A 26,699-nucleotide genomic window follows, 5' to 3' on the forward strand; every position below is an offset into this window, starting at 1 on the left:
TTGTTCATAGTCATCTGGGCTAGACACCAGACATTTTATTGAGTGGATTAATCAGGGATACACTATGGTGTGTGCTTATTTTCCCCCAGTTGATGAGTGCTACATGTGTGTCTCTGTGTGTGTACTTGTACATAAGGTAATTGGTTAGAAGTATTTTTTAGGTGTACTTAATGTAGCAGATACTTCCATTAATAGACTTTCTTTGGTTTATACATGCATGAAAACCAAATGACTTACTATTCTATCTTTATTCTTCCAGGGTAATGCTGAACAACCTGTCCAAACTAGCAAGATTGGACTTGGAAGGAGAGAGTATCAGAGTTTACAACACCGCCATCATTCTCAGCGTTCTAAGTGCCGTCCACCTAAGGGCATGTATTTAACCCAGGAAGATGTGGTAGCTGTTTCCTGTAGTCCCAATGCAGCCAACACCATCCTGCGGCAGCTGGACATGGAGCTGATCTCTTTAAAGCGTCAGGTAGTAAAAATAAAAATCTTATTGTTAATGATTTTATCTATTCAGTTTATCCACTTTTAAAACCCCAGTAAACTTAAGTTTTTTACAGATTTTCTCAGCTACCCACTTATATAAGCTCTACTCTTTAAAATTCACCTTGTTTCCAAATTCAAAGATGCCTCAGTCTATTCTAAATTTGAATCCCAGCATTGTTACTGGTTAGCTCTGTGATAGTGGGAAATAATAGAATTTCTCTGAGCTTCAACTTTATATCTATGAAATTGAAGATAAAATAATCATACTTCTCTTGCAGGTTGTTAGGAGTTGGATGAGATGTTAACTGCAGATTGTTGAGCTGTGTCTGGCACTTTTTTTCTTTTTTTTTAATTAACATATAATGTATTATTTGTTTCAGGGGTACAGGTCTGTGATTCATCAGTCTTACACAATTCACAGCACTCACCATAGCACATACCCTCCCCAATGCCCATCACCCAGCCACCCCATCCCTCCCATCCCCTTGTGTCTGGCACTTTTTGAGTGCTCAGTGAATAATGGCTGCTCTCTTCATCCTCATCCTTATTACCAGTAGTGGCTGCCATGGTATTATAAATATATCATCATCATAATCAGGTTAATCATGGTTAAGAGTCAGGATCTAGGGTCAGTGAATGTAAATTTTAAGCTTAGCTACATCATCTAGTTCCTGTGTAACCTCGGGGTAGCTGGTTAACTCTTCTTAACTCAGCTTCCTCATCTTGAAATGTGGATAATAATACGATGCTTGGGAGGAATTAAACAGGATAATATCTGAGAAGTGCTTACAACAGTGCCTAGCACATAGTAAGTACTCAGTTAAGGGTTGTTCTTAGGTCTCTGGCCTTTCTTGGTCATCTCTTCCCCTCTCTCTTGGTTTCTGTTGTTTTCCCTATGCCTTAGACCTAGTAATTCTTCTAAGTCTGTATCAACCAATCTTACACTATATGCCAGTGACTTCTGAATCGACTTCTAAGGCTTTGACTTTTCCCCCAAGCCCTGTATTGCTCTATCTCTAGCTACATGCTAGGCATCTTCATCTAACCCCTGAAAGATGGTTTTTCTCTGTTCCCTGTCTGTTGAAACATGAGAATCCTCTTCGATGTATCCCTTGCCATTATCACATCCCCCAATACGTACGAATCCAAGTGCTAACCTAGTTGTGTAAGTTTATCTGAGAAATTTTCTTTAAATCAGTCCCCTCATTTTTAATCCCATCACTACTACCTTTGTTCAGGTCCTTACAACCTCTGACCTGACAGGAACTGTCCTGTGATTCTCCTTGCTGTCCACTTTCGCTGCCGCTCATGCTACATATTGTTGTCCATGGCCATGTTATCTTCTTAAAATACTGGTATGGTCAAAGTCATTCACTTTAAAGCTCTTTGTTAATTTCTACTTGCCCTTAGCACATTATAGCAGAGGTAGACAGGAATTGATCAGAAGGTCATGTTAAGAAATTTAAAATTCATCGTGAGTTAAGAAACCACTGAAGGATTTTAAAGAGAGGTGTAACATCGTCTTATTTACATTTTTCAACTATATCTCTTTGCATTTTTTATTTTACTAGTTGCTCTAGGGATTTATAGTATGCATCCTCAGCCTACCATCTCATCCTTGCTTAGGTATTACAATATTATCCTTACAGTTAATATTGTACCACTTTATATAAAATGTAAGAATCTTGCAACAATATAATGTGGGATCAAGATAGTTTTTCTCTATCTGAAACATTCAGATTTCTCTATCACTTGACCCTGGTTATTCACCCAAACTGCTCTTATATTTCTCTTTTCTTCTCCAACAAACTTCTTGCATAAATATCTACCATATTAGCTTCCTCTGCTTTTAACATCACATATTCTCTGATGCTTCCCAGTGTAATTTCTGCTCCATACACCATCCCAGTTCTACCAGTGGAAAAAGTTATCTTAAGTTTATTTATTAACCAATTGCCCAGTTTCATGGCCTCTTGAATCTATTACTGCTAGTAGTATCTGACACTGACAACCACTTCTTCCTTCTTGGAATTCCTTTCCTTTGGCTTTTATGACACCAGGCTCTCTAATGTATGTAGTATATTTTTGACTGGATGCTTGGCCTTTAGTTGAACAGTGAATGTGTGCACGACTTCCATCTTCCAAACCACAGCTCTCTTTCTTTTTAGAGAACTTGTGAAACACTTTGCCTGTGATGTCTTTAAAAGGTTTCAGGTGGTCTTGAAGCTGGGGTAGGGGTGGCTGCATCTTTCCAGAAGATGTGACGGCTCTTGCCTGGTCTGCTTCCCAGCTTCTTTTCTCCTGACTTTGCTTCCTGCCCTGGGTGCCCTGAGGTTCTGTTGCCACTGCCCTCACCACTGCAGCCATGATCTTCCTAATGGACACCCAGAAAACTGAAATGGATTAACAGGATATGGAGTGTTTTCCTTGTGCTTTGGAATGATTCTTTTATTTGACAAAGCACTATTGGCTGTTGGGTAATGTTTTCTTTGTAGCTGGCTTGGCTTTTGTAATTGGTTTACAAAGAACATTCAGATTCTTCTTCCAAAAACCTAAAATGAAAGCTATAGGATTTTTCCTGGGTGTTGTGTTTGTAGTCCTTGTTAGTTGGCCTTTGATAGGCATGATCTTTGAAATTTATGGATTCTTTCTCATGTTCAAGGGCTTCTTTCTTATGGTCATTGGCTTTATAGGAAGATTGCCAGTCTTTGGGTTCCTCTTGAATCTACCTGGAATTTGGAAATAAAGTTGGAGAAAGCAACAATATGGTAGAAAGACAAGTGAATTGGAGATTTATTTAAAATATTATATTATTTATAAAGTCCTTTGAAGAATATTCAGCACAAAATTAAATTACATGAAATAAAGATTCTTTACAGAAGTTTAAAATGTAGAGCCTACCAAGTACCAATAGCAGTTAACCAGCAGTGAGAACGGTCTTCTAACCAAGTGGTCTAAGAAGTCAGTGAGCAGACTGAAGGAGTGACATTCTGTGTTACAATACATATTGAAACTCTTGAAGGCGATTTTTAATGGTTTTTCTGCCATGTGGGAAATACAGCCAGCCTTGGAGAACTGTGGTGTCTGTTTCTTTCCTTTTTATTTTAAAGATGCAGTAACATCCATAGGCATTTGCTTTTTTAGAAATATCCACTGGAATGGCAAAAATATTTCCATTTGCATCGTCTCTGAAAGTAATACATGAGTTAGATTGGATGATGTCATTTTAATCTGTTAAAACCAAGGAGGGCACCTGGGTGGCTCAGTTGGTTAAGCGACTGCCTTCGGCTCAGGTCATGATCCTGGAGTCCCGCCGGGATCGAGTCCCGCATTGGGTTCCCTGCTTGGCGGGGAGTCTGCTTCTTCCTCTGACCCTGCCTCTCTCATGTGCTCTCTCTCTCTCATTCTCTCTCTCAAATAAATAAATAAAATCTTAAAAAAAAAAAAAACAAGGAAAACCCAGTTTGATGTATGAATGACTTTTTTTTTTTTGGTAAACATAGGGTTAAAATTTTTTAAAAAATTGGTCAAAATTTTTTTGACTAATGGAATAAAATGTACTCAGTGGCCTGTATTCATACTCTATCCTTAACACTACTACTTACTTATAGCCTATTTTTATTATAAAGGATCTTTTTTAAAGCTTTAAACTCCTTTCTTGGTTCGTCGTTTGATGTGTGACATAGTAATGGTTTGCACTCTTGGGTTTACAAATTCTGCTATTTTTATATCACAGACACATCTCATATGAACACAGTCTCATATGAAGAAGTCCAAACTGCCTTCCCCCACACCCCACCCTAGTTAGCTGTTCCTCCTTTGCATTCCCTGTCATAGTGTTTAGCACCACATATACTCGGGTTACTTAAGCCAGTGACCAGAGTTATCCTTGATTCTTCCTTCTCCCTAATTCTCCCCATCAAGTGTTTACAAACACATCTTAATTTTTGTCTCCAGGTTGTTTCTTTTCTCTGTCTGTGTGCCACCACCATGATTACTTCATTCCTACTGTTTTAATTGAAGTCCTCAATGTTTCTCATCTGGATTGTTAAATTCATTTTCATCTTCTTTATTCCATTCCATTCTCCAGATGACTACTGGAATTATATTTCTAAAAGGCAAATATGACTACGTTGCTCCCTTGCTTAAAAATTCTTTAGGTCGAGGTGCTTGGGTGGCTCAGTCGGTTAAGCGTCTGACTCTTGATTTCAGCTCAGATCATGATCTCAGGGTCATGAGATTGAGGCTCATGTCGGCTCCACACTCAGCACTGAATCTGCTTGTCCCCCTCCCTCTGCTCCTCCCTGCATGCGTGCACTCACGCACACTCTCTCTCAAATAAACAAATAAAATCTTTTTCTCAGTCTTTAGGCAGAATTCAAATTCTCTGTTCAGTCCCAGCCTAACTGCTTTCCTGTCTTCCTACATGCTGTTCTGCCTGGAAGGCATTTCCTGCCCAACCTTGCCTACCTGCTTAATTCTCGTTAATCCTTTGAAACTAAATTTAGGTATCATCTTCTTTGGAAAACTTACCCTATTTTCCCCATTACCCATGCCTGTTAACATAAATACAAAATACTTGCTCTCTTTTCTCTCTTTCTCCAAGTCTAGGTTAGGTGTTTTAGTGTTTATCATACTTTTATATTTATTTATCTCCCCACTAATCTATGAAATCTTTAAAGACTGAGAATTTACATTTTTACATTTTACCTTTGTGTGTCTAACATGGTTGACCAACTAACTACATTTGAATCAACCTAGATTTTTACATTTTAGCTGTGTTAAGATCTCAGGAAAAAATTTCACAAATCACTTTATAAATATTTGATTGTCCATACTGGAAAAAAAACAAACCAAGAAGAAAATGTAAACAAATGAGCAAACAGAAGTCCTAACCCTTAATATTCTAGGTAAAGATTAATAATATTGCTAGTAGAGTAGTAGTTAAAAACTTGGCATAGTTCAGATTCAGGTTCTGCCGCTTCTGTCTGTAGCATAGGGAAAGTTTCTTGACTTCTCTGTGCCCAGCCTTCCTCATCTGTAAAATGATTATAGTAAAAGTAGAGTCAGTTCTGCTATAATGCTTATTTTGAAAACATGAATTTGTTCCAACACAATTGATATACTAGGGAACAATTTGACTATAATGTGAATTTTGCATTTGCTTATATTTGATTTTTATCAGTGGAAAACTGACCTAGTTGAGTACATATACAAACACTTCAGATGTATACCAGCTCCCTCAATTCACTGTATGTTATGAACCACACATATCCTATCTGGTATTAAAATTTTTCATCTGATTTTCAAATAACCCTCCTTCTACCACTTCCCAGTAACTCACAAGCTGCAACTATTTGACACTTCTGTAAGCAACCTCAGGTCTTTTCCAAGGTTAAGTACCATCTTTATTGTAGCATTTCTAAATTTCTTTATTATTATTTTAAAATGCATAATGCATTTAAAATGCATAAATCTGCTATCATTTTTATGAGGTTCTTATCTTTTTTTATGTGTCATTGATGAAGTTTTTCAGTGTTGGATCCCTAGCTCTGTTTCCCCATAAATCCTGTGGTTTTTTATTGTACGATTTTTGCCTAGTAGGGTGATTTTTGAGAAAGCCTCTGTCAGCTTATAGCGGAACTCTTAACAAAGTAGTTATGAGAATTAAATGATTTATTACACGTGAAGCACCAACAATGATGCTTAACCTAATAAACACCTAATATTATCCAATCTCATCATTATTATTCTTATTGGAATAACTTATTTTTACCAAACATGGTAATGAGCAATATTGATGGAATTTTCCTCTATATACCATGTGTCTTAGACGTTGTTAAAAGATACTCAGATACTATGATTTGTAGACTGTTTATTAGCCTACTAGAGATATATTAGTTATATATATAATTAGTTGATTAGTGGATATATATAGTAATTGATGTGGATATTAGTTGAATGGCCCCAAGTGTGATAAAATGTAATTAAGTGTCTGTCCTCCTGAAATAAAATTTATGAAGGTTTTGGTATATATCCTTTTTATTTGTTGAGTACTCAAACATTTACCTAAGCTTGTGATCTGATTCATACTTTGGGCTATTTTGTTGAAGGTTCAGAATGCTAAGCAAGTGAACAGTGCACTTAAACAGAAAATGGAAGGTGGAATTGAAGAATTCAAACCTCCTGAGGTATGTTATTAAAGAATATATGTGACTAAGTATGGAGAAACCTTATTCTTTGAATTATCTATCCTGTATTTACTATTTTGGTTGCATGTGTTGTTAGTACTTTGAAGATGTCATAGCGTGGGTAATTTGTCACGTCTCTGTTTTGTCATTTAGATAGTCTTTTGAGACTTGGCTAACGATTTAAGTGAAGTCATTTCTTTCCTGCCATTAGCAATTCCTATCAAGCAAAGTAAGTAGGGAAAAACAGCTATACAGGTAGGCCCAGTGCACATGAAAATAGAAGGTAATTGATGAGCAAGCCAGTACATATGTGGGTCTGCAGCAGTGTTTGCTCAAAGCCTTTTCCTACCTGTGTGAATTGATAACACAGCAAGAAAAAGAACGTAAGAAAAGGAGCTCATTTAGCAATTTTAGCAATTTTTATTTTAAGGTATTTGTCTTTTGGCTCAGATTTTTAATTAGGATTTTAGTGTGTGGACTTAATTAACATTCTTGTACTCCTATCCCTGAAAATGTGAAATCTAAAAGCAAGATGTAGATTAACCATTTTCTCATCTTTCTTCTATTTCCTCTGAAACCTAATATATATTTAATATTTATGATAATTATAGGAGTACTTAAATGCCTGTAAAGTCCAATCAAGTCTTTTCACAGAAGCTTCTATTATAAATCTTTTCTCTTGTCTCTCTCTGTTTTTTAAGATTCCTATGCTGTGCTTCATATCCTGGACTTGCCTTTCTATGTATTTAATAATCAGATAATCCTTATTTGGTCCTAATGGGATGCTCCCTCACCCCCCCCCCCCATCACAAGATGCCTGAAATATCTACAAATGAAATATGCGTGAGGGTCTGGTGCGGAGAGCAGAAGAGTCGGGGGGAGCGCTTCACAACAAATGCACCATATTCTGTCTCACTCATTAGAATCTTTCAGAAAGGAAGAATCATTAGGAATAAAATTGTTCTTGGTTTTTTTTTGTTTGAATGGTCTCTTTCAAGAAAGTTAGATAATGGGAAAAAATGAAATCCACATAGACCGATATAACATCTGATTCCAAACCCACAGATAAACTGACGAACATTCGAGTGACATTTGTTTATTTAAAGATAGTAATACAAAGAATACTGCTTTCTATTACTGTGAAAAAAATTATTTTAAATCTTATATTAAAATTGTTTTGGGGCGCCTGGGTGGCTCAGTCGGTTAAGCGACTGCCTTCGGCTCAGGTCATGATCCTGGAGTCCCAGGATCGAGTCCCGCATCGGGCTCCCGGCTCAGCGAGGAGCCTGCTTTTCTCTCTGACCCTCCCCCCTCTCATGTACTCTCTCTCTCTCATTCTCACTCTCTCAAAATAAATAAATAAATCTTCAAAAAAAATTGTTTTAATTTCATATTTAATTATACATTAAAATGCATAAAAGCCAAAAGCTTTACATGCCTATAATTTCATAACTTAAAAAATTAAGTTAAAAAAATTATAGCAGATATTAAAAATGGGGGAATACCATAAAGAACTTTATGTCAATAAATTCAAAAATTTAAATAAAACTTAGAAATTTATAGGAAAATATATCTTACCAAACTTGTCTTAAGAAGAAGGAAAACCTGATAAATTTATAGTCATTAAGTAAAATGAAGGAACAGTTAACATTTTTTTATAAGGAAATACCAAGCCCAGACAGTTTTACAGAAAATGTCTACCAGATTTTCAAGGAAACAATGATTCTAACCTCACATTTTCCAGAAAATGGAAGGATAGCTTCACTCATTAACATTACATAAAGACATGAAAGTGCAATAGCATTTTTAACTTTATGCTATCTCATTTGATGCTCACATAAATCCCAAGAAGTAGATGAAGCAAATACTATTTTACATGACAAATCTGGGCCTCAGAGAGGTTAACTGGCTTGATCAATGTCACATCTAGTAAATAGTGAAATTTTGGCTATATTTCACAATCTTAGAATCCAGTTGGAGTCCTAGATTGATATCCTGCTCCCTCTTACTTTGGAAAGTTTTCATTTAATAGCAAAATTATATGTTGATTCTCACATTTAAATGCATTTGGGGCTTAGAAGTTATCAGACATTTATTACATCTTTTGGGGTTTTTGTAAAAATAATGATCAAAATGAAACAACCAAAATCTTAGCACTCTACCAATCATACAATGAAGTTTGAATATTACTTTGAGGTTGATTTATTGAACTTCTATGACTTAAAAATGTATGTAGGTTTATTATCTAGAAAACACTCAAGATATATTTATATTTATCATATTATTTCTGTTCCTTTGCAGGGAAGAACAACCTGAATAGATCTATTTCAAAATACTAGATTAACAGTCTTTGTAAAGACCTTGAAAAATCATGTAATCTATCACCTTTTCTTTAAATAATAGAATTTCTATCTAATACATAATAAAAGAATTTCATTAACCATTAGAACAATAGGCTACTAAGTGATGTAACTCAACTGGAAGTAAACAGTTACTAAGATGCTTTACTTACTCATTTGATTGTTATTTTCACTTAGGAAAAAATTTGGTGAAGAAAATTTATTCACTCCCATAAGTATTTATTGATCACTTATTTTATGTAAGGCACTGTTTTAGGCACTGTGGGAAATGTGTGATGGATTTTTCCATCTGCCTTAAAAAAAAAAAAACAGTCTAGATGTTATAAGACAAACTGATTAAAGTTGTGTGATAGATTTATAAGTAAAAAACTACAGGAAAACAAGTGATAATTACTCATTCTTGCTAGGATAATCAGGGATGACTTCCTAATGAGGGATGTTTCAGCTGAGGTTTGAAGGATGAGTAGGAGTTTTGCACATACAAAAAAGGGCAGGCAAAGGGAATAATATGAACAGTGACTTGGTATGGAACAGTACATTCAAAATACTTACATATAAATCCTGTGAGGGAAAAAAACAGTCAACAGGCATTCCCTGAACACTTATGTCCTCATTGTGGTGCTGATTACTATTGAGAATTTAGTGAAAGTGTAAAACAATTTTCTCTCATGAAGCATATTGTAGGAAGGCAAAGTTGGATGCAGACGACAAGTGAACGTGGTATATGAGAAGGATGTTAACAGGATTGAGTTCTGCAGGGACTTCTTTATGATAGAGGTCAGTGGGCAAGGGCTAGAGTATAAAAGTCTGAGAGCTAGGAAGAGAAGTTTGCCTTTTAAATTAGGTCAAATGGGAAGACCCTGTAGTTTCTTCAATATAAGAAGGATATAATGGGAATTTTTAATTTTAGGAAGGTTATCGTGGTTACACAGGCTAAATTGAAAACTTCATACCTGCTAAAATACCAACCATGTGAGTGATAAAGTAAATGGTAAAAGGGATTTTGGTATGGTCAGGTATTAGTTGTAGGAGTGGACAGCAAGTGATAAATCCAAAGAACATTGCAAAATAGAAAATAGTATATCTATTTGAAAGTATGTAAGAGTATTGGGGGGAGTGGTGGTCTGTGGGGTTATGCTTTGATTTGTTTTGGTTGGAGGTAGGAAGGTGGGACAAGGAGATTAATGAAACCAGGAAGGAAGAAACTGGGAGTGCTTTTTGAAGCTAGAAATTTCCCCATCTGTTGATGTTTTCATGCATAGGTGGGTGACATTCTTTCATTATGGATGTTGGATAGAATTTTCAGCACTGGGTGGAAGGTTTAACTTGGTGTCCTCTTCTAATTCTTTCAACTTAAAGATAGTATGAATCTACTACTGACAAAAATGGGAAAGATACGAGAACTAATTTAGCAGGGAAAGGATGCAGTAAAGATGCCGAATTAATGAAGGATGTCATAGATTGTTCTAGAAGGATCTTTGGGGCCTTTCATATTATTAGTTTTATAACTATTGTATATTGGATTATTTTAGTTTAGATTAACATTTTATTATTTTAAAAACAGCAGTATTTCTGACTGGGGTTTGCTGTAGAAGAATGTTCTCAGTGGTACTACCTAGCTAACCATAACTACTACACAATTTTAGATTCCTAGATATATTCTAGTTGTCCTTTCTGTAAGTTAAATAAATCTCTGCCAACGTTTCTTGGGTTTAAAAGAGAATTAAAAAATCAATAACTTGAAGGAATCTTATGTATTTAAAAATTTTGACCCTGTTTCTCCTTCATTCTTTCCTTTCTTCCACTGCTTCTGTTTTGTCATACAGACTCTTAATTCAATGCAGTTTCAACCCTCCTCCCTGCATTTTTCCACTGAAGCTGCTGTTTAAAGGCTAAAGGCTAACACTGCTGCTGATGATCAAATTCCCCAGCTCTAACTCATTTTTCTTGCCTTTTCCTGAGCCTTGACATAGATGACAACCTCTCTCTCTTCCTTTAATTTTTGAGAGGTGATATGATATCATTTGTAACTATTATGTTCCCTTTTCAGCTGTAATTTTCCTTTCTATACGTAAATATAAGCATTCTCCAAGTTTTTATCCTCAAAATTCACTTCTCTTCTCTTTGGAAACATCATACAAGCTCATCACTTCACTATACTAAAATTGCATCATATGACACAAACTCAACCACACATATTCAGTCAAGTAAAAAGGAGTATGTTTAGTAATAGCAAATAGAGGAGAGCTGGCAATCCTGCCTAAATTCCCATTTATCAAGTGTCTCCTGCAAAGTAAGCAGTTAGGGGCTGGAACTGTGAATCCACTATTTCTTTAGAAGGCTTTAGCGCGGGGCACCTGGGTGGCTCAGTCAGTTGGGCATCTGCCTTCAGCTCGGGTCACAATCCCAGGCCCCAGGATCAGGCCCCACGTCGGGCTTTCTGCTCAGCGGGGAGCCTGCTTCTCCCTCTCCCCCATCCTGCCTCTTTGTCTGTCTCTCTGTCAAATAAATAAATGAAAATCAAAAAAAAAAAAGAAGAAGGCTTTAGCTTCCACAGGCCTCCTGTGTGAGCAGTCTCCTTGACTTGAAATTCTAGTATTTAAGAATGTATTTATGTTTTTCATTCAGTACTACCCTAAATTTCAACCAAAGCTTCATCTAGGATTAACTGAAAAACTAGTGGTCCATTTCAGTGCTAGAGGAATATCTGGCCATGTGGACTTACTGAGAGATTGTGTGCCTGTTTCCATGACCACCTTTGTAAGAACATTTCAATAGTAATTTGGAATTTAAAACAAAAATCTTTTTTTTTTTTAATTCTTAGGCAGATTTTAGAACCTTACATCTGAGTAAGATATGACTCCATTGTTTTCCCTCATACAATTTTCCAGACCCTTAAAAGCTGTGTTTGAATAGATGAATCTATTTTAACCTCAAGTGGATGCTGAGCTCCACCTGAATGACCTCATTGTCAGTGAATCCCAAGTTACAGTCATCATCTTAGTCTTGCCTTCCTGTGCCTCCCCAATCAGCAGTTCATGACTTCTTAGGTCCTTAACAGCACCACCCTTCTCCCAGCTCTCCACACTTGAAGTCTTATTCTGATTAGAATCCTGCTCCTCTCCCTCTGTTCCCCCTCCCCAAAAATCTATTGCTTATCAGATTTAGTGTGAACTCATTAACCTTGATATTTACTACCCTTGCAAAAGTGGTCCTTACCATATTCTAGTTTAGTTAAATATCACCAACTTTCCAGGTGTATTTATCACTTCTTCTTAATTGTTGATCCTTTTGTTGCCTATACATGGTGTGTCTTCTGCTCTTTGCCTTTCAGAAATTTATCCTGTTGTAACCCACCTCAGTGTCTAGCCCCTCCAGCTGGCCTTCTTCCCTGTTCTAGTCACTGTGACTTTTTCCTCTCATCTTTGAATCCGCAGTATACTCTGAACTTTTAATTTATCCTATCTCCTGATTTGTTTATAAGCTAAAATAAGCTTTCATAGTGCATGGTATTTCTCTTTATTTTTTGCTCCCTTTTCATTAATGATACCTTTTCTTCCAGTTTCTGCCTTTCAGGTTTAACAAACATCTGTTGATCAACTTCAACTTCTGCTTGCTCAGGCACTGTGCCAGGTGTTTTTTACCCGTATCCTAAACATAGCTTTATATATATTTTACATTTATTCTAAATTTAGTCATCAGAACAACTTGCACTGTAGTATTACAGGAGATCCTCAGTATCCAAATGCTCATTAGTCTAAAGGATTCATAGAGAAGCGAAAGTTGCCAAACAAGAGAATATTCACGAATGAACTAAGCACTTATAAAATTAGGCCCTGCTCATGAGCTATCCCTAGTTAACTCTAGCTGGTATCTTTCCCAGTGAGCTATCCCTAGTTAACTCTAGCTGGTATCTTTCCCATCCATCATATCAACATCCTTCTCTTACTTTCTTGTAATGCAAATACAGCACAAACCAAAATGAAATTTTAAACCTTGCAAAAGATGCAAAACTTCCTGAAGTCTATGAAAGGCCAAGAGAATGGCTTTAATCTCTTGCAAAATTGTTGACAGATGGGTATTTAGCAGAGTTAACAATTGAAGAAAAAAGCATATTGACTCAGACTCACTTCAAAAAAGAATTTGAGTAACAAAGAATTAAGGGAGGCCCTTGAAAAAATTGTTGAGGTCTTCAAAACAAAAATGACCCACTCTGTGCTCATGTTGTAAATTTCAAAGCCAGTGAATATTACACCATTGTATGGTCAGCAAAGATATGCCAAAAATAAAATTAAAGCATATAAGCAAAGTCATTAACTATTAAAATAATTTTCATAAGTTTTAGTTTCATATTTCAGGTTAAGTTGCACTCAACCCTTTATGTTATACCATTTATTCTGAAATATTTGGACCTGTTTTAATAAGGTTCTAGTACCAATTATCCTTGGGTACCAAGGACCTCTTTTATCTACCTTTCACAGTGAAGGTGGCATCAGACTGCCTGGGTATTAACTCAAATATTAACTCCTATTCCATTCTTGTTCATCCTCTTTTGGGGGAACATATGTTTAGAATTTCAGGTTTTCTTGAATTTCAGATTTCTAAAATTTCAAGTTTCCTTTTTCTTTTTCTTTCCTTTTTTTCACTTTTTAAACCTTGGTTCACCCTTCTCTTGTTACTGCTTCTTTATAGCCTATAGCCCCCTCTTTTTCTTTACCTTTTTTTTTTTAAGATTTTTATTTATTTGTCAGAGAGAGAGAGAGAGCACAAGCAGGGGGAGCAGCAGAGGAAGAGAGAGAGAAGCAGGCTCCTCACTGAGCAAGGAGCCCGATGTGGGGCTCGATCCCAGGACCCTGGGATCATGACCTGAGCCAAAGGCAGACGCTTAACGACTGAGCCACCCAGGCGTCCTTTCTTTACCTTTTTAATGTTCTTTTGCTTCATTGCCAGTATGCTCATCTTGAGGCTTATCCATTGTCTGCCTGGCCTTGCCTTGCTCTCTTCTTAGTCTCATCATCTGGTGTTCAGTGCTTTCTGCTCTAGGTTTTTTCCTCCTTTAACTCAGTCTTTTTTTTTTTAAACTTTTTCCTTTCTTCCCTAATAATTTTTTTCTAATTTTGAATTTTTGTTTTATTCTTTCTTCTGAATGCTTACTTTGTATACCTCTTCACCTGTGGTGAGAAAGTAGATGTTCCCCAGAACCTCTGTGTACTGTAGAAATTTTTATTGCTAAGACTGTGAGTGAGATAAAACCTAAACACTTGTTCTCAGAGGAAGCCTTTCTTTCTGTTTTGTCCAGCTTATCCTGTAATCACACCAGGCCAATTTATCTGGGCAGTTTCTTCTGTAAATCTCTGTAGGCTGGTATACTTATTTCTCTGTCCCTCCTTCTACTGCCAACGGTCCTTGCACTAATCAGTGGGTATACACGAATGAAATTTGATTTAGTGTTTAATATGGTAGTTTTGCCATAATGAAAGTCCTAAATTTAGGATTTTTTTTGAACAAAAATATTGGGAGAAACGTGGGGAGGCCTTAGGGGGAAAGAATCTATTCTTATAGTGGGTCACTTTCTGCTTCAGAAATTTAAAGAAATATTTTAGGAATTAGTCCTGATCTACAGTTCTGTATTAATTTATAACACTGGTTTTGGTGGAGTAAGGTTAGGTTTAATCGAAATGTAAAGAGAATTTTAGAGCGAGTCACAGATCCTCTCTAAGGAAGATAAAGTCTCTTAAATGTTTAAAACCAGGCTAAAATTAACACTTGCCATGTGTCATAGGAACATTGTAGTTGGAAAATGGATGACTAATAGATTTTCTCAGTTTTAATGCCTCTGACTAGAGTATAAATGTGAATGTTGTTCATTCTCCCAAATTGGTACATTTCCCTTTCATTATCTTTTTGTGTGGGTAAAAGGTAACTCAACGTATTTTTTAATCCTTACAAAAGCAGAATCTTCGTAAATCAGTTTTAGTAATCTCATGTCTATGATTTGGTGAAAAGTTAAAAATAAGCACTTTGGAAAAATGTCTGTCTTCATATCCTCATTAGGAAACTTCTCTTTAATTTTGTAGTCAAATCAGAAAATTAATGCCCGTTGGACCACAGAGGAGCAGCTTCTAGCAGTGCAAGGTATATTAAAGATAAGCAGTTATTGTTGTTAATTATTTAACTTGTCATGAAAGGTGACTACCATAGTCCTTCCCTTCCTTAGAAATGGATCAAGAAAGGGCACTTGTGTTTACCACAAAGTCCTGAAAACCAGGAATTCTGTTTTGTTCTTGTGGATGTGACTTTACTGAGCCTATATGCATTTTGGGTCCTGTACAGCACGTAACACATTCTCAGCCTTAACAATGATGGTGATGACAAGCTTGAACAAGTCATATGGTCTCTCTGTGCCTTTGCTTCAGTTTTCCTGCAGTTGGATTCATTCTTACTATATTAGTCATTGATAACTCACCATTAAAAGCATAAACTATTGTATGTTTCCGGTTTTTCCAATTACTTTGTATAATAGTGTTTCTCTATTTGACAAATGTCGTTGCTGAAAATATTAATGATTACTTAACTTTCAGTGTATCATAACTTAAGAGATGTGCCACTGAATGCTTAGAAACCTGACTTTAAAAATACATATGTACTTGTATATAAACAATAAAAGAGAAAGTTAAGAGATACATTGAAAAATATACATAGAGCATTTTGAACGCATTTATAAGAATGCTTTGTTGAATTATATGGCAGAGCACTTTTTGTATTATGAATGCCTGTGGGCAGATTGGTAGTGTTATAAACTTGGATTTTCTCATGTTTGAATTACTTAAGGAAGGGCAAACTGTATATTTTTTAATTCAGTGTTGTAGTTTTCTTTTTTTTCTTTTCCGTTCAAGATAAACTATCTGCAGGACTGATTGTGTAATTATAAGTTTGGTCTACAATTTGGTTTTTCCTGGCTGAGCTCTCTTTGTGTTGAGAACTAATAGCTTTTTTATCTAAGTTAATTACTATAAGAGAGTTGGACCCCTGCAAAACATAGAAGTATACTTTGAAAAATATTTCTAATTATTCAGACACAGAGAACATATTTAACTCAAAAAGGATGTGCAGGTATCATTTAGATGTGAGAATAATGTAATTAAAGATGATTAATAGATGACTGCAGTTTGGACTAGAGTAAAAATTACTCTGCCAGTGTGATTAGAAAATGTCACAGGACAGTGCCATCAGGATGATGTCAGCCTTCTCTTTGGCCTATATGGCACAAAACAGTCATTTCATAAACAGAATAAATACTTGATCCTATGGAGGCAGGGTGCTGGATGTGCTCTGAGCACATATGTAATTGTGGAACCAAGTTTCTGAATGAGTCAGAACAAAGTTTAATGAGTTTATAATGTTCAGTAATAGCTATTTTTAAATTAGAAACTGTTTAAAATTTAGATTAAAAAATGAGTAGGGGCGCCTGGCTGGCCTAGTTGGTAGAGCATGCGACTAGATCTTAGGGTCATGAGTTCAAGCTCCATGTTACTAAAAAAAAAAACAAAAACAAAAAAAACTAGTATTTTCAGGGGCTGTTTCATATTAATTTAGATCTATGACTTACAGCTCTAACATAGTTATTTGGGGAAGCATTGCTTTTATTGGTGTAAAGCTTGTATTTCTGTCCATCCGTGTGTGTGTGTGTAGCCTGTAGAATTTAGTGTGTGTGTGTGTGTGTAGCCTGTAGAATTTAGTGTGTGTGTGTGTAGCCTGTAGTGTGTGTGTGTGTGTGTGTGTAGCCTGTAGAATTTAACCCTGATTTCCAGTATTTCAGTTGCTTCAAGTTTAGTATATTAATCCTGTACTCTAATATGAAGATTATCCCAGTGAAAGGATTTTTCTGGAGAGACTCACTGAGGAAAATCTGGGCTAATGTTTCTAGAGCATTCAGGTTTTGATATCGTTCTGCAGCACTACCATGGAATCTTATGCCTGGGTTGAATATTATGCGGAGCTGCATTCAAAGGAAGGGACAATGGCAAGATTTACATGTATAGTTTGAGCTATATATATGGACATTATCTTAGTTTATAAATATTAAAATAATATTTATGGATATAATCAAACATTTCCTCTCTGCTGAGATATATTCAGTATTCTTATGCATATTTGAAAAGTAATTCTTAATTATACTAATGCAGCAATTTGTACAAAAATATGCATGTTCTTAGGATTTTGAAAGCACTTTCTTGATATGTTAATGTCTTTAACTCTATATGTGGAACTTTTGTTTCACTTCGGGTTTTTTAGGGTTTTTTTTGTTTTCTTCTGGGAGGGGGGTTCATTACATAAAATAAAACAATATAGAGCTATTTGTGTCCAAAATAGTTATTTTAGGGAAAACTAAAAAGTGCCATTTTTGCTAATAAGCCCACATGTTTATATAATGCTCAGAAGTGTGTCTTATAAACAGTATAATCTTATAGTAATGTCACATGTACCTGAATCTCAGTGTGGTTAGGTACATAACTGCAGTTTTTATTTGAACATGTAGTTTGCTGTCCAGAAAGACCTATCTTAGCAGGCAGTTATTTTGTTTTTCTTCTCTTTAATCTTTATTTGTGATAAACTTTTATATGATATTATTACGACTGTTTCAGTTTTACAAAATAGTAAATCATATAAATTTTGATATTAACATTTTAGTTTATAAGCACTTTCTTTTTAAGACATTTTGTATATATATTCTGATTTAACACTCATTTGTTAAATGCCTTTTTAAATCTCCCTCATAGTTGACTATTAGAGTGACCTGAAGAGAGAAATATAAACTCTGGTGTCATTAGTGAGACTTATACTGTTAAATAAACTTTTTTATTTAACTCCTTTAAAACCACATATGTGTATTAGGATCATTTCCTAGGGCTTAAATATTATATTTCCCATTTTTCCCCCATCTACTTAATACTACTACCACTTAAATAATAACTATTTAAATAAATAATGAACTATTTTTCCTTCTTTCTCCCTTATTTGGAAGGGGGGAAATCATGTTCAGACCAAACATGAATGTTTATACTTGTGTAATCTATCACTTTATTATGTTAATTTTAGTTCTAAATTTTAGTTCTAGCTATGTTATAACTTCATTAACATTCTTCAAGAGTCCCCAGGTAGGATGTTATAAATGTGGCTAATTTAAACCTCTCTCTAAAAAGTACTTAAGAATGGTATTTCTATACTTTCAGTAATCTGTGCCAGCCTTAAGTATATGAGTTTTCTATTATAACAGATTAGCCAATGGGAGATTAATTATAGTCTTCACAATTTGTGTGAATGGAAATATCCCTGTTTATAGTTTGTGTCATATATGTATAAATATTTTTTCTAATTTGTAGTGCTTTTAGAAATTATCTTAAAATCAACTTGATAGATATTCATATGTGATAAACATTTCTTTTTTAGCAAGAATTAGATTCTGGGTGTATTGTTTTTCATGTAAAATGGAACAATTATTAGCTGTTTTCAAAAAAATAATAATACATTTAAATGATAGTACAAAACATTGACTCTTCAAAGTGTAGAGGGGCAGAAGCCTGGTATACAATATTTTAGGCCTTCTCTTTATCGCATTTATTTTATAATCATTAGTGCTAAAAAATAATACAGTCCCCAACTAAAATATTAGTGCTATTTTACAGTAAACAACAAGAAACTTTTCCGGTTTTATCAAGATATCAGCTTTAATTTTTAGTTTAGTTTTTTTTTTATATTGTCTGCCTTCTCTTATAAAACAGGAAATGACAGAACTACATTCAAATCAGTTATGCTTTCACAGTTAAATGTTACCTTCTCTTCCTGTAGTTTATACATTTCATTCGTTTTTAGGTTGCAAGCCTAGAAATTGTCTTCTTTTTAAAATTTTATCTCATACATTAAGAAAAAAGCTAGAATGGTTCCTAAAGGAGGGAGAAAGAGATTCGGCACTTGATTAAAACATAGGGATTGTAACCCAGTACATGAGTGATCAAAAGTAAATGGAGATCAGGAGATTCATATTTTTCCATTTAAAAGACACTCATTTGCTTTAGATAGTTTCTGCTATTAAAACAGTTATCATAAGAATGGACACCCAAAAGCATAATTGTCAGCCCTCTGATGCACTCACTTCAGATAATTCATGATTCAAAATTTCCAACATCTTCGTGTTGGAACTTAACTTGTAACACAGATGATGGGAACACAAGACTCAGAACAGAAAGGCTAGATATTAGAAAGAGAATATATGATTTTGACTTCTAGCCCTCACCTAGATGCATCATTCACTGTCCAATTGCTGTTGATATCTTTTTTTTTTTTTACTTTAATATGAATTCTTGAAGAGATTTACAGGAGGCGGAAAAAAATGCATGTTCCCAAATGGTTTGAGTTTAAAGTTAATCTCTTACTGATAGGAAAGAACCACATCCCTGGAGTTTCTAGATGTCACTATGTTCTTATTTCAAAAATAGATTTCCTGGAACTAAGTACATGCTCACTTTAAGAAATATTGTTATAAGAAGCAGGAAACAATATCCCCCCAAATTTTACTGCCTAGAAGCAGCTTGCCACTGTAATGTTTTGACTTTTTGGGGGGAATGGGGTAGCCCAAAATCAGATTTTAAAAATAACTTTTTAAATATACCAAAAGCAGACTCATGATATCCCTTCTATCTCCGGAGGAGGAAAAAAAAAAGTCTGTAGTTTATGTCTAGAGTTGGAAAATACCACACTACAGATGCTCCTCAATAGCCCAATTTTAAAAAATACAAATGTATTTTTTTGTTGTTGTTGGGCAGAATGAAGAATACTGTTTGGAAAATGTGGGCTTTTATAAAATGTGATGGTAGTTTTTTTTTTATGTTAATTCCCAAACAAAATTTCAGAAGTGTATGTTAAAGATTATAAGGTATCATCTACCAGCATAGGAAGGCAAGTTGTTTGTAACTTTCAAAATTTGACTGAAAACACTTTTTTCCTCTTCCTGGGAAATTTACAATTTACCTCTTCCAGGATTTTCCAAAGTTTCATTCTACTAACCTTTAAAAACTGACCTTTTGCCCCAAGGTGAGAAGTTTAATTTGAAACCATGGTTCAGATGGACCTAACCCTTTTACATCTTCAGGAAGATACAGAGATTTAATCACTGTGTTTGATTCCCTTGCTGATAAAGCAATCAGATGACCTTACTTATTATAAATTGTGAAAAAAGAATGGACCACCCTTCTTCCACGTACAAATTGGAAGTAAAGTAGCTCTGATGTCCTGGGTTGTTAAAGTTAGTTGCTCTGCATTGCTACCCCTGCTAGGTTTTCCTCCAGAAGCCTAGCTGGGGATTCTTCTGAAGGACCTGTTCCAGTAAGTCTTCAGTTGGTGTTTCACTAGAATTTACCTAGTTATCAACCATAGTATAGACATAAGAATTCCACCTTCTAACCAAAATATGCTGTTGAACCAGCATCATGGGAAGTGTGAGGGTGATAAAGAAGTTAGCTATATGCGACTCTTTGAGGAAGAAAAATCTCTCCTATTTCCTGAGCACTTCCTGTGTACTGAGTATTATATTTCATAGGACAGTACTTCCCAACTTTTCTCACATTGTGGCATACAGAAAAAATTATGAAATTTGTCACAACACACTGGGGCAAACTCATGAGACTGCTGTTGTCCAGAAAGGACTGCCAAGGAGCACTAGCAGTTCCAGACCCTGCCCAGCCATCCTGCAGGCTGAGCTCATTAACATCCCCGAAGGCCCATTGTTCTCAGGACATGAATGGGATCCTCAACCAGATTACAGAAGTCTGCAGTGTGGTCTGAGCCTTAAGATTTTACAAAGTAGTTTATATGGCATACCTGAGTTAATGATAAACATACCTGGGTGACTCAGAACCTAGACGACTTGGAAAAAGTCCTTGACATCCAGAGTGTCTGGGAAAACTAAGGCTCCTATAAAAAGTAGGTTTGGGGGTCTATAATTCTGGAAGTGCAACAGTGTTGGTGACAAGGTAAAGTCCCTTGAGCAAGAGAAAATAAAATGGAAGATCAAAAAAGAGGGGACGGTTATAAAATGGAATCAGACATGGGGACAACTTACTGATAGGTTTTGGAATATATTTTGCTAAGTAGGTGTTCTGAGGATTGTAATATCTTCATACTTGGAGTCAGATAGTCTTAATGTGACTTCTTGCTATGATACAGAAGAGCTAATCTTAGATTTATTTAAAGTTTTCATTTCCAAACTCATGTATTCAGTAGATTTGGTCATTTCTGCAATGTAAATTAAATATCCCTTGTAAAAATTACTGCATCGCTAGAACTCTGTGTCTGATTTCTAGTTAGGAGTTATTTTTCAGTGCATCAGTCTCAAATGAGTCATTACTTTCCAAAGTATAAGTAGTAGAGAAGTACTTGAGTATGTAGCAGTAATTCCTAATATTAAATAAACTTGGATTTTTATTGTCAAATAAACCCTCAGTGGAACCTAGTCACCCTTAGAATTTTTACTCAGTTACAGAGTTTGAACTGGAAATCAGCTCATGGATTTAAAGAGAACTTATGTTGCTAAATACTGTAAATAATGTTAAGTGTCATAATTTATTGTCATGCATATGTCTTTCCCTTTGAGAACAGAGCAAATTAGCACAGTTTACAGACCCCAAACTCTATATTAAAACTCATTATAGCTTAATAATGTCAAACTTCCTGCCCAAAATGCTCTTTAAGATAAAGGCACTCCCCCTAGAGTCAAGCCTGGCTAGTTGAATATAAGCAAGAGATACTCATTCCCAAGTTCACCATATAAAATAAAGGCAGAAATTAAAAACAAGAATTTTGTCGTATCGTGGTAATTGGGTAGATCATACCAATAGGTATCTATAAGAATGAATCTAGCATTTCTCCTGAGGTGTTAACATATCCTTATATTATTCTCTCATCTTTGATTATATACATGTTGAATTTATTTAAATTCCCATGATTCTGATGGCTTAGGTTACATTATAGACTTTAATATCATAAGTATCATTTTTTTCTCCTTTTTCATCTTTGTAATTAATGAGTGACTGTTTTCTGGTATTTTAAACAGTAGTTATGAAATTATAAAATCAAAATTTTTGACACCTTTTATTTTGAGTTAAATGATGAGTTAGTGAATGTCCTTTTAGAATTCCCTTAAGGGCAGTTTATTATCCATCTGATTATATAAAGTCATTCCAAATTCTGTAGTATAAATGACTATCTCAAGTTCATAAATCAAATATTATCTTTCATTATAATAAAATTCCCATTACAAAAAGTTAGGTTCTCAAATAACTGAATGTTCTTATATTTAAGGTAGTGATGATAAGCAAAAGTACACATAGCCACTACTGTAACCTTATTCTTTAGGCTATAAAGTATAGTTGTAATCCTCCACATACACAGTCTTTGGAACTATTAGATGAGTTGAAATCCAACTGACTCTGAAAAATAGCTTCTCTTTTTTTGCCCATCACATTGTGATGATTCACTTTTTTATGTTTCAATTCTTATTTCTATTCATTGGTACCCTGGTGAGATTAGGCAAGTAATCCTCTTGAAGCTGGTATTAAGACCAAAATTATGATGCTTTTCTTAATGGGGGAACTCTAAGACTACTCACTCAGTCCATTGAGGGGATAAAAGAGATGGCTCATTCCCATCCAGTTTTGTTTACAAACGGTGTTGCTCAAATTTAGGTGACTGGCTACTAGGGAAATAAATGAATATGGAATTGAGGATGGAACAAAGAATTCAATGCTTTACAATAAATGGACTATATTTGAGAGTTCAAGAGAGGATTGGAGAAAATAACTGAGTATGTAAAAAATGGTAAGTTTCTGATTGTTCAGTTGAAGGCAAGTGGCTGGCTCACTGAAATGACATAATTGATAGTTTTCATCTGTGACCCTGATATCTTAGTCTCTATCTCAGAATTGAGAAATGAGCAGAGTTTATGAGAAAGGATTTTCATTGCTGGTATCTTTTGTGTGTGCATGATGTATAGTACACACAGCTCTCCTTATTGATCCTTCACAGGTGTATTATTTACTTTGCCTTCCAGGTGTCCGCAAATATGGTAAAGATTTTCAAGCTATTGCAGATGTAATTGGCAACAAGACTGTTGGCCAAGTGAAGAACTTCTTTGTAAACTACAGGCGTCGGTTTAACTTAGAGGAGGTATTGCAGGAGTGGGAAGCAGAACAAGGAACCCAGGCTTCTAATGGTGATGCTTCTACTTTAGGGGAGGAGACAAAAAGTGCTTCTAATGTGCCATCAGGGAAGAGCACTGATGAAGAAGAGGAGGTGTGTTTGTGTATGGAATTTGAGCTAATATGAGTTGAGGAATCATCATTTTGTGTGGTGTTCTATAAGGTTAATTTGTCAGAGGACTAGCTAAATGAGCATGAAAGGTTGACAATACACTTACTCAGTGGTGCCTCTCTCGTGACTCTCAAGTCCTAATGACATGCTAAGTTCTGATCCTAGAAGAATGGAGAGTGTATTGTTCTTTCATAGTCTTATTTTTATTTCCAGTGTTAAGCTGTTTACTAATAAAGATGCCTGTTTGGTAGCTTCGTTGCTTTTTCGGTTTTTGGTTTTTTGTTTTGTTTTGTTTAAAATAAAAGAAGCTTGTGCTTCCAAAAAACACTGGTGTTACGTTTTTGTTTTGTTTTGATTTGTTTTGTTTTTCCTGTGACATCCCAAACTATATTGTATTCAGTTCATTAGGAACTCTCATCTCATACATGTATTTTTGTTTCCTCACCTCTAGGCACAGACCCCACAGGCTCCTCGGACTCTGGGTCCATCACCTCCTGCCCCATCATCCACTCCAACACCAACAGCCCCCATTGCCACTCTGAACCAGCCTCCACCACTTCTTCGTCCAACACTGCCTGCTGCCCCTGCTCTTCACCGGCAGCCTCCTCCACTCCAGCAGCAGGCTCGGTTCATCCAGCCCCGGCCAACTTTAAATCAGCCTCCACCACCTCTCATTCGCCCTGCTAATTCTATGCCGCCCCGTCTAAACCCAAGACCAGTATTGTCCACGGTTGGTGGTCAACAGCCACCATCACTTATCGGAATTCAGACAGATTCACAGTCCTCACTGCACTAAAATTAAATTGGACAGAACTACAGTAACTTTTCACCCCATCATTATACCAGTGCTCATCAGACTGATGCAAAAGAGGAGAGAACAGTCCCTCCTAGATGCTGAGGCTGCGAACTAGTTTTGTGGCAGTAGGGTAACATAAGTGGATGTCTAGGAAATTTTTTGGTTCGTGCAACCGAACTAAATGTTACACAACAAAAAGCCTACAGTTAGCCTCCTTTCTAGAGTATACGTTCAGCGACATCTCGTAAAAGGAAAAAAAAGATTAAGTATTCTATATACCAAGGTTTTTTTTTGTTTTGTTTTTACTGTATTTATTTTATTGAGATTCTTTATATTTCTGCCTCTTCGTAGTCAAGACTCTTAGTACAGAAATACTGACTTAGGAATTGTGAAAACTCCTTAAGTTTCTTAAGGATGTTTGACTTTTTTTCTTTCTTCCTTAATTTAATTTTTAACAACATTTTCCTATGTTAGGAGTGCAAGAATAAATAGCCTGCATTTCAGATTTTGACATATGTTCATTTAATGCATATTTAAGAATTATAGTGCATATCCCTTTTTTCAAAAAATCTTGCTTTTTTTTCTAAAGGAATTTTAATATATTCCTTTAAAAGAAAGCAATTGAATCAATTGCAAAGCAATTATATGAAACCACAAAGAATGTACTGAACCTACTAACCCTTGAACATACGCTTTAGGGTCCTAATGCAAAGTCCTTGCTTAAAGGTCATTGACCTGTCATCTACCAGTAATAAGAGGATCGGAATAATAATTTTACATACAAATGAGAATTTGTTGAAGTACAATGTCTTTAAGTTCCTTGAAAATGGAGTTAATTTTGATTTTTTAAAAAAATGTTTCTAAATGCTATCTGCTTTTAACTAGTAGTTGCCTATATTTGGGGACTTTAGAAGAGAATTATATTTTGTCAGTTACGTGGAGATAGTGGTTATGGAAGCATTTATTTACAATACCCTTTATGTGTTTAGGTTCTGACTTAAAATTGCCCTCACACTTATTAATACGGTCTGCATTTAATATAAAGGATGTTTTCTTGATAAATCTCTATTGTACTATTTGGATACATTTGTGTATTCCTTGCAGCCGACCTGTGCTTGTGGGTTTGGTTTAGGGTTAAATCAACATTATTTCATAAAATAAATTTCAGAATTTGTTCTGTGTTATCTAAAGATGTATCAGTATATTGTCACAATTGTGCTGTTAACTTAAAATGCTGAGACCCCCTTTTTATAAAGAAGCAAAAACATTTCAAGTCTTAATTGAACACATAAATCATTAAGCACCTACAAAGAATATTTTACAAGTTATAGTATTTCAACAATGTGTTACTAATATTTTTGATACGGTGATTTCATATTGGAATCATGACTTGTGCAAAGGGACAGATCACTTAAATAACTATACTAGTGGAACTTAAGGCTAAATGTTTGCACATTTATATTCTCATCATATCTAGAACTACTTCATGAAATAGTCAACATCTAAGGCCCTTGATTTATGTTTTGAGAAGTCCTGTATTCCCAATATTGGAAAAATAGTTCCTACCATTGGCTCTAAAGCCTTAAGGAGCTATTAGATTTAAATTCATTGATTAGTTTTAATTTGGAAGTTTAGACCTCTTCTCTTCATAAGGACCTTAAGTTCTGGCACAAACCTTTTCCAGGGTGTATCTTGTCTTTCTCATTGGATCATCTTAAATAGTTCCTGCCCCTGGATTGTAACTAGATAAAAATCTGATTTAAAATTCTTCATATTCAAGAATTTACACTTATTTTTACTTTAAAAGCCACGGGGGTGGGGGTGGGCAGTTATATATCTTAAAAGAAAATATCTAAAGCATTTTTTTAAAGTACTTAGATTGTCTTGCATATGTGCATACTATACGGCTTTTATTGTCTTGTCTCTTGTCAGTAGACCTTCAGTATACAGTGTGTGGGACATGTCAGTCAAGTTGGTCAGCACCAGCATCTGTCCAGCTGTTAAGTATATTATGATTCGTTTAAAAATCTGTTCTATCCCAGCCGTGGGCCAAGATGCTGTATCTGAGGGATGTGCTGTGATTTGATTTACGTACACTAGAGCACACAGTAGAAAAATCTGAGCTTCATTAGTAATACGACACATGTATATAGTGAGATGTCTTATTGTGTGCTTTGCATATTTTGTAAATATTTTGCACGTCATTAATTTTCTTTTTTGTTTAAGCAGTGTTTGGCCTGGAAGAGTGATATGCTTGCTGCTTAATCAAAGGATTAAAGAGTTAAAGATGTCTATGTCTTCTATTTTTATATAATTTCATGTTGTATGAAGAATTTAGGACCTCTTCACTGTGAAACTCTAAATATTGATTTTTATAAAAAAGCAAAATCTAGAAATATTTTAATGACCATTTCATAATGTCAAGGTTATCATTTTTGAAAAATCTACACCCAACTATTTTTTTCATTACATAACTAAAAATAAATCACACTGTTG

At 35.2% G+C, this 26,699-nt stretch overlaps 1 protein-coding gene and 1 pseudogene across 6 annotated transcripts in view; both read left to right on the top strand.

The window, feature by feature from the left end:
• Window positions 1-26,495, top strand: part of RCOR3 (REST corepressor 3) — a 53,593-nt gene extending 27,098 nt beyond the window's left edge. For 4 of the 6 annotated variants that reach the window (XM_028125786.2, XM_028125787.2, XM_028125791.1 and 1 more), the window contains 5 exons: window positions 260-478; window positions 6,606-6,683; window positions 15,121-15,178; window positions 23,148-23,389; window positions 23,859-26,495. In XM_028125786.2, coding sequence (XP_027981587.2) covers window positions 260-478; window positions 6,606-6,683; window positions 15,121-15,178; window positions 23,148-23,389; window positions 23,859-24,203 — 942 coding nt within the window. In that variant the 3' untranslated portion in view covers window positions 24,204-26,495. The remainder of the gene's footprint in view (window positions 1-259; window positions 479-6,605; window positions 6,684-15,120; window positions 15,179-23,147; window positions 23,390-23,858) is intronic. The other 2 variants (XM_028125789.2, XM_028125788.2) reach the window with 2 other exon arrangements.
• Window positions 2,858-3,293, top strand: LOC114225942 (vesicle transport protein GOT1B pseudogene; annotated as a pseudogene).
• Window positions 26,496-26,699: the final 204 nt, after the last annotated feature.

This window comes from Eumetopias jubatus, unplaced genomic scaffold (assembly GCF_037043125.1).
Source record: "Eumetopias jubatus isolate StellerSeaLion01/CBP00866 unplaced genomic scaffold, mEumJub1_p1.0 scaffold_12, whole genome shotgun sequence".
NCBI classification, from domain to species: domain Eukaryota; kingdom Metazoa; phylum Chordata; class Mammalia; order Carnivora; family Otariidae; genus Eumetopias; species Eumetopias jubatus.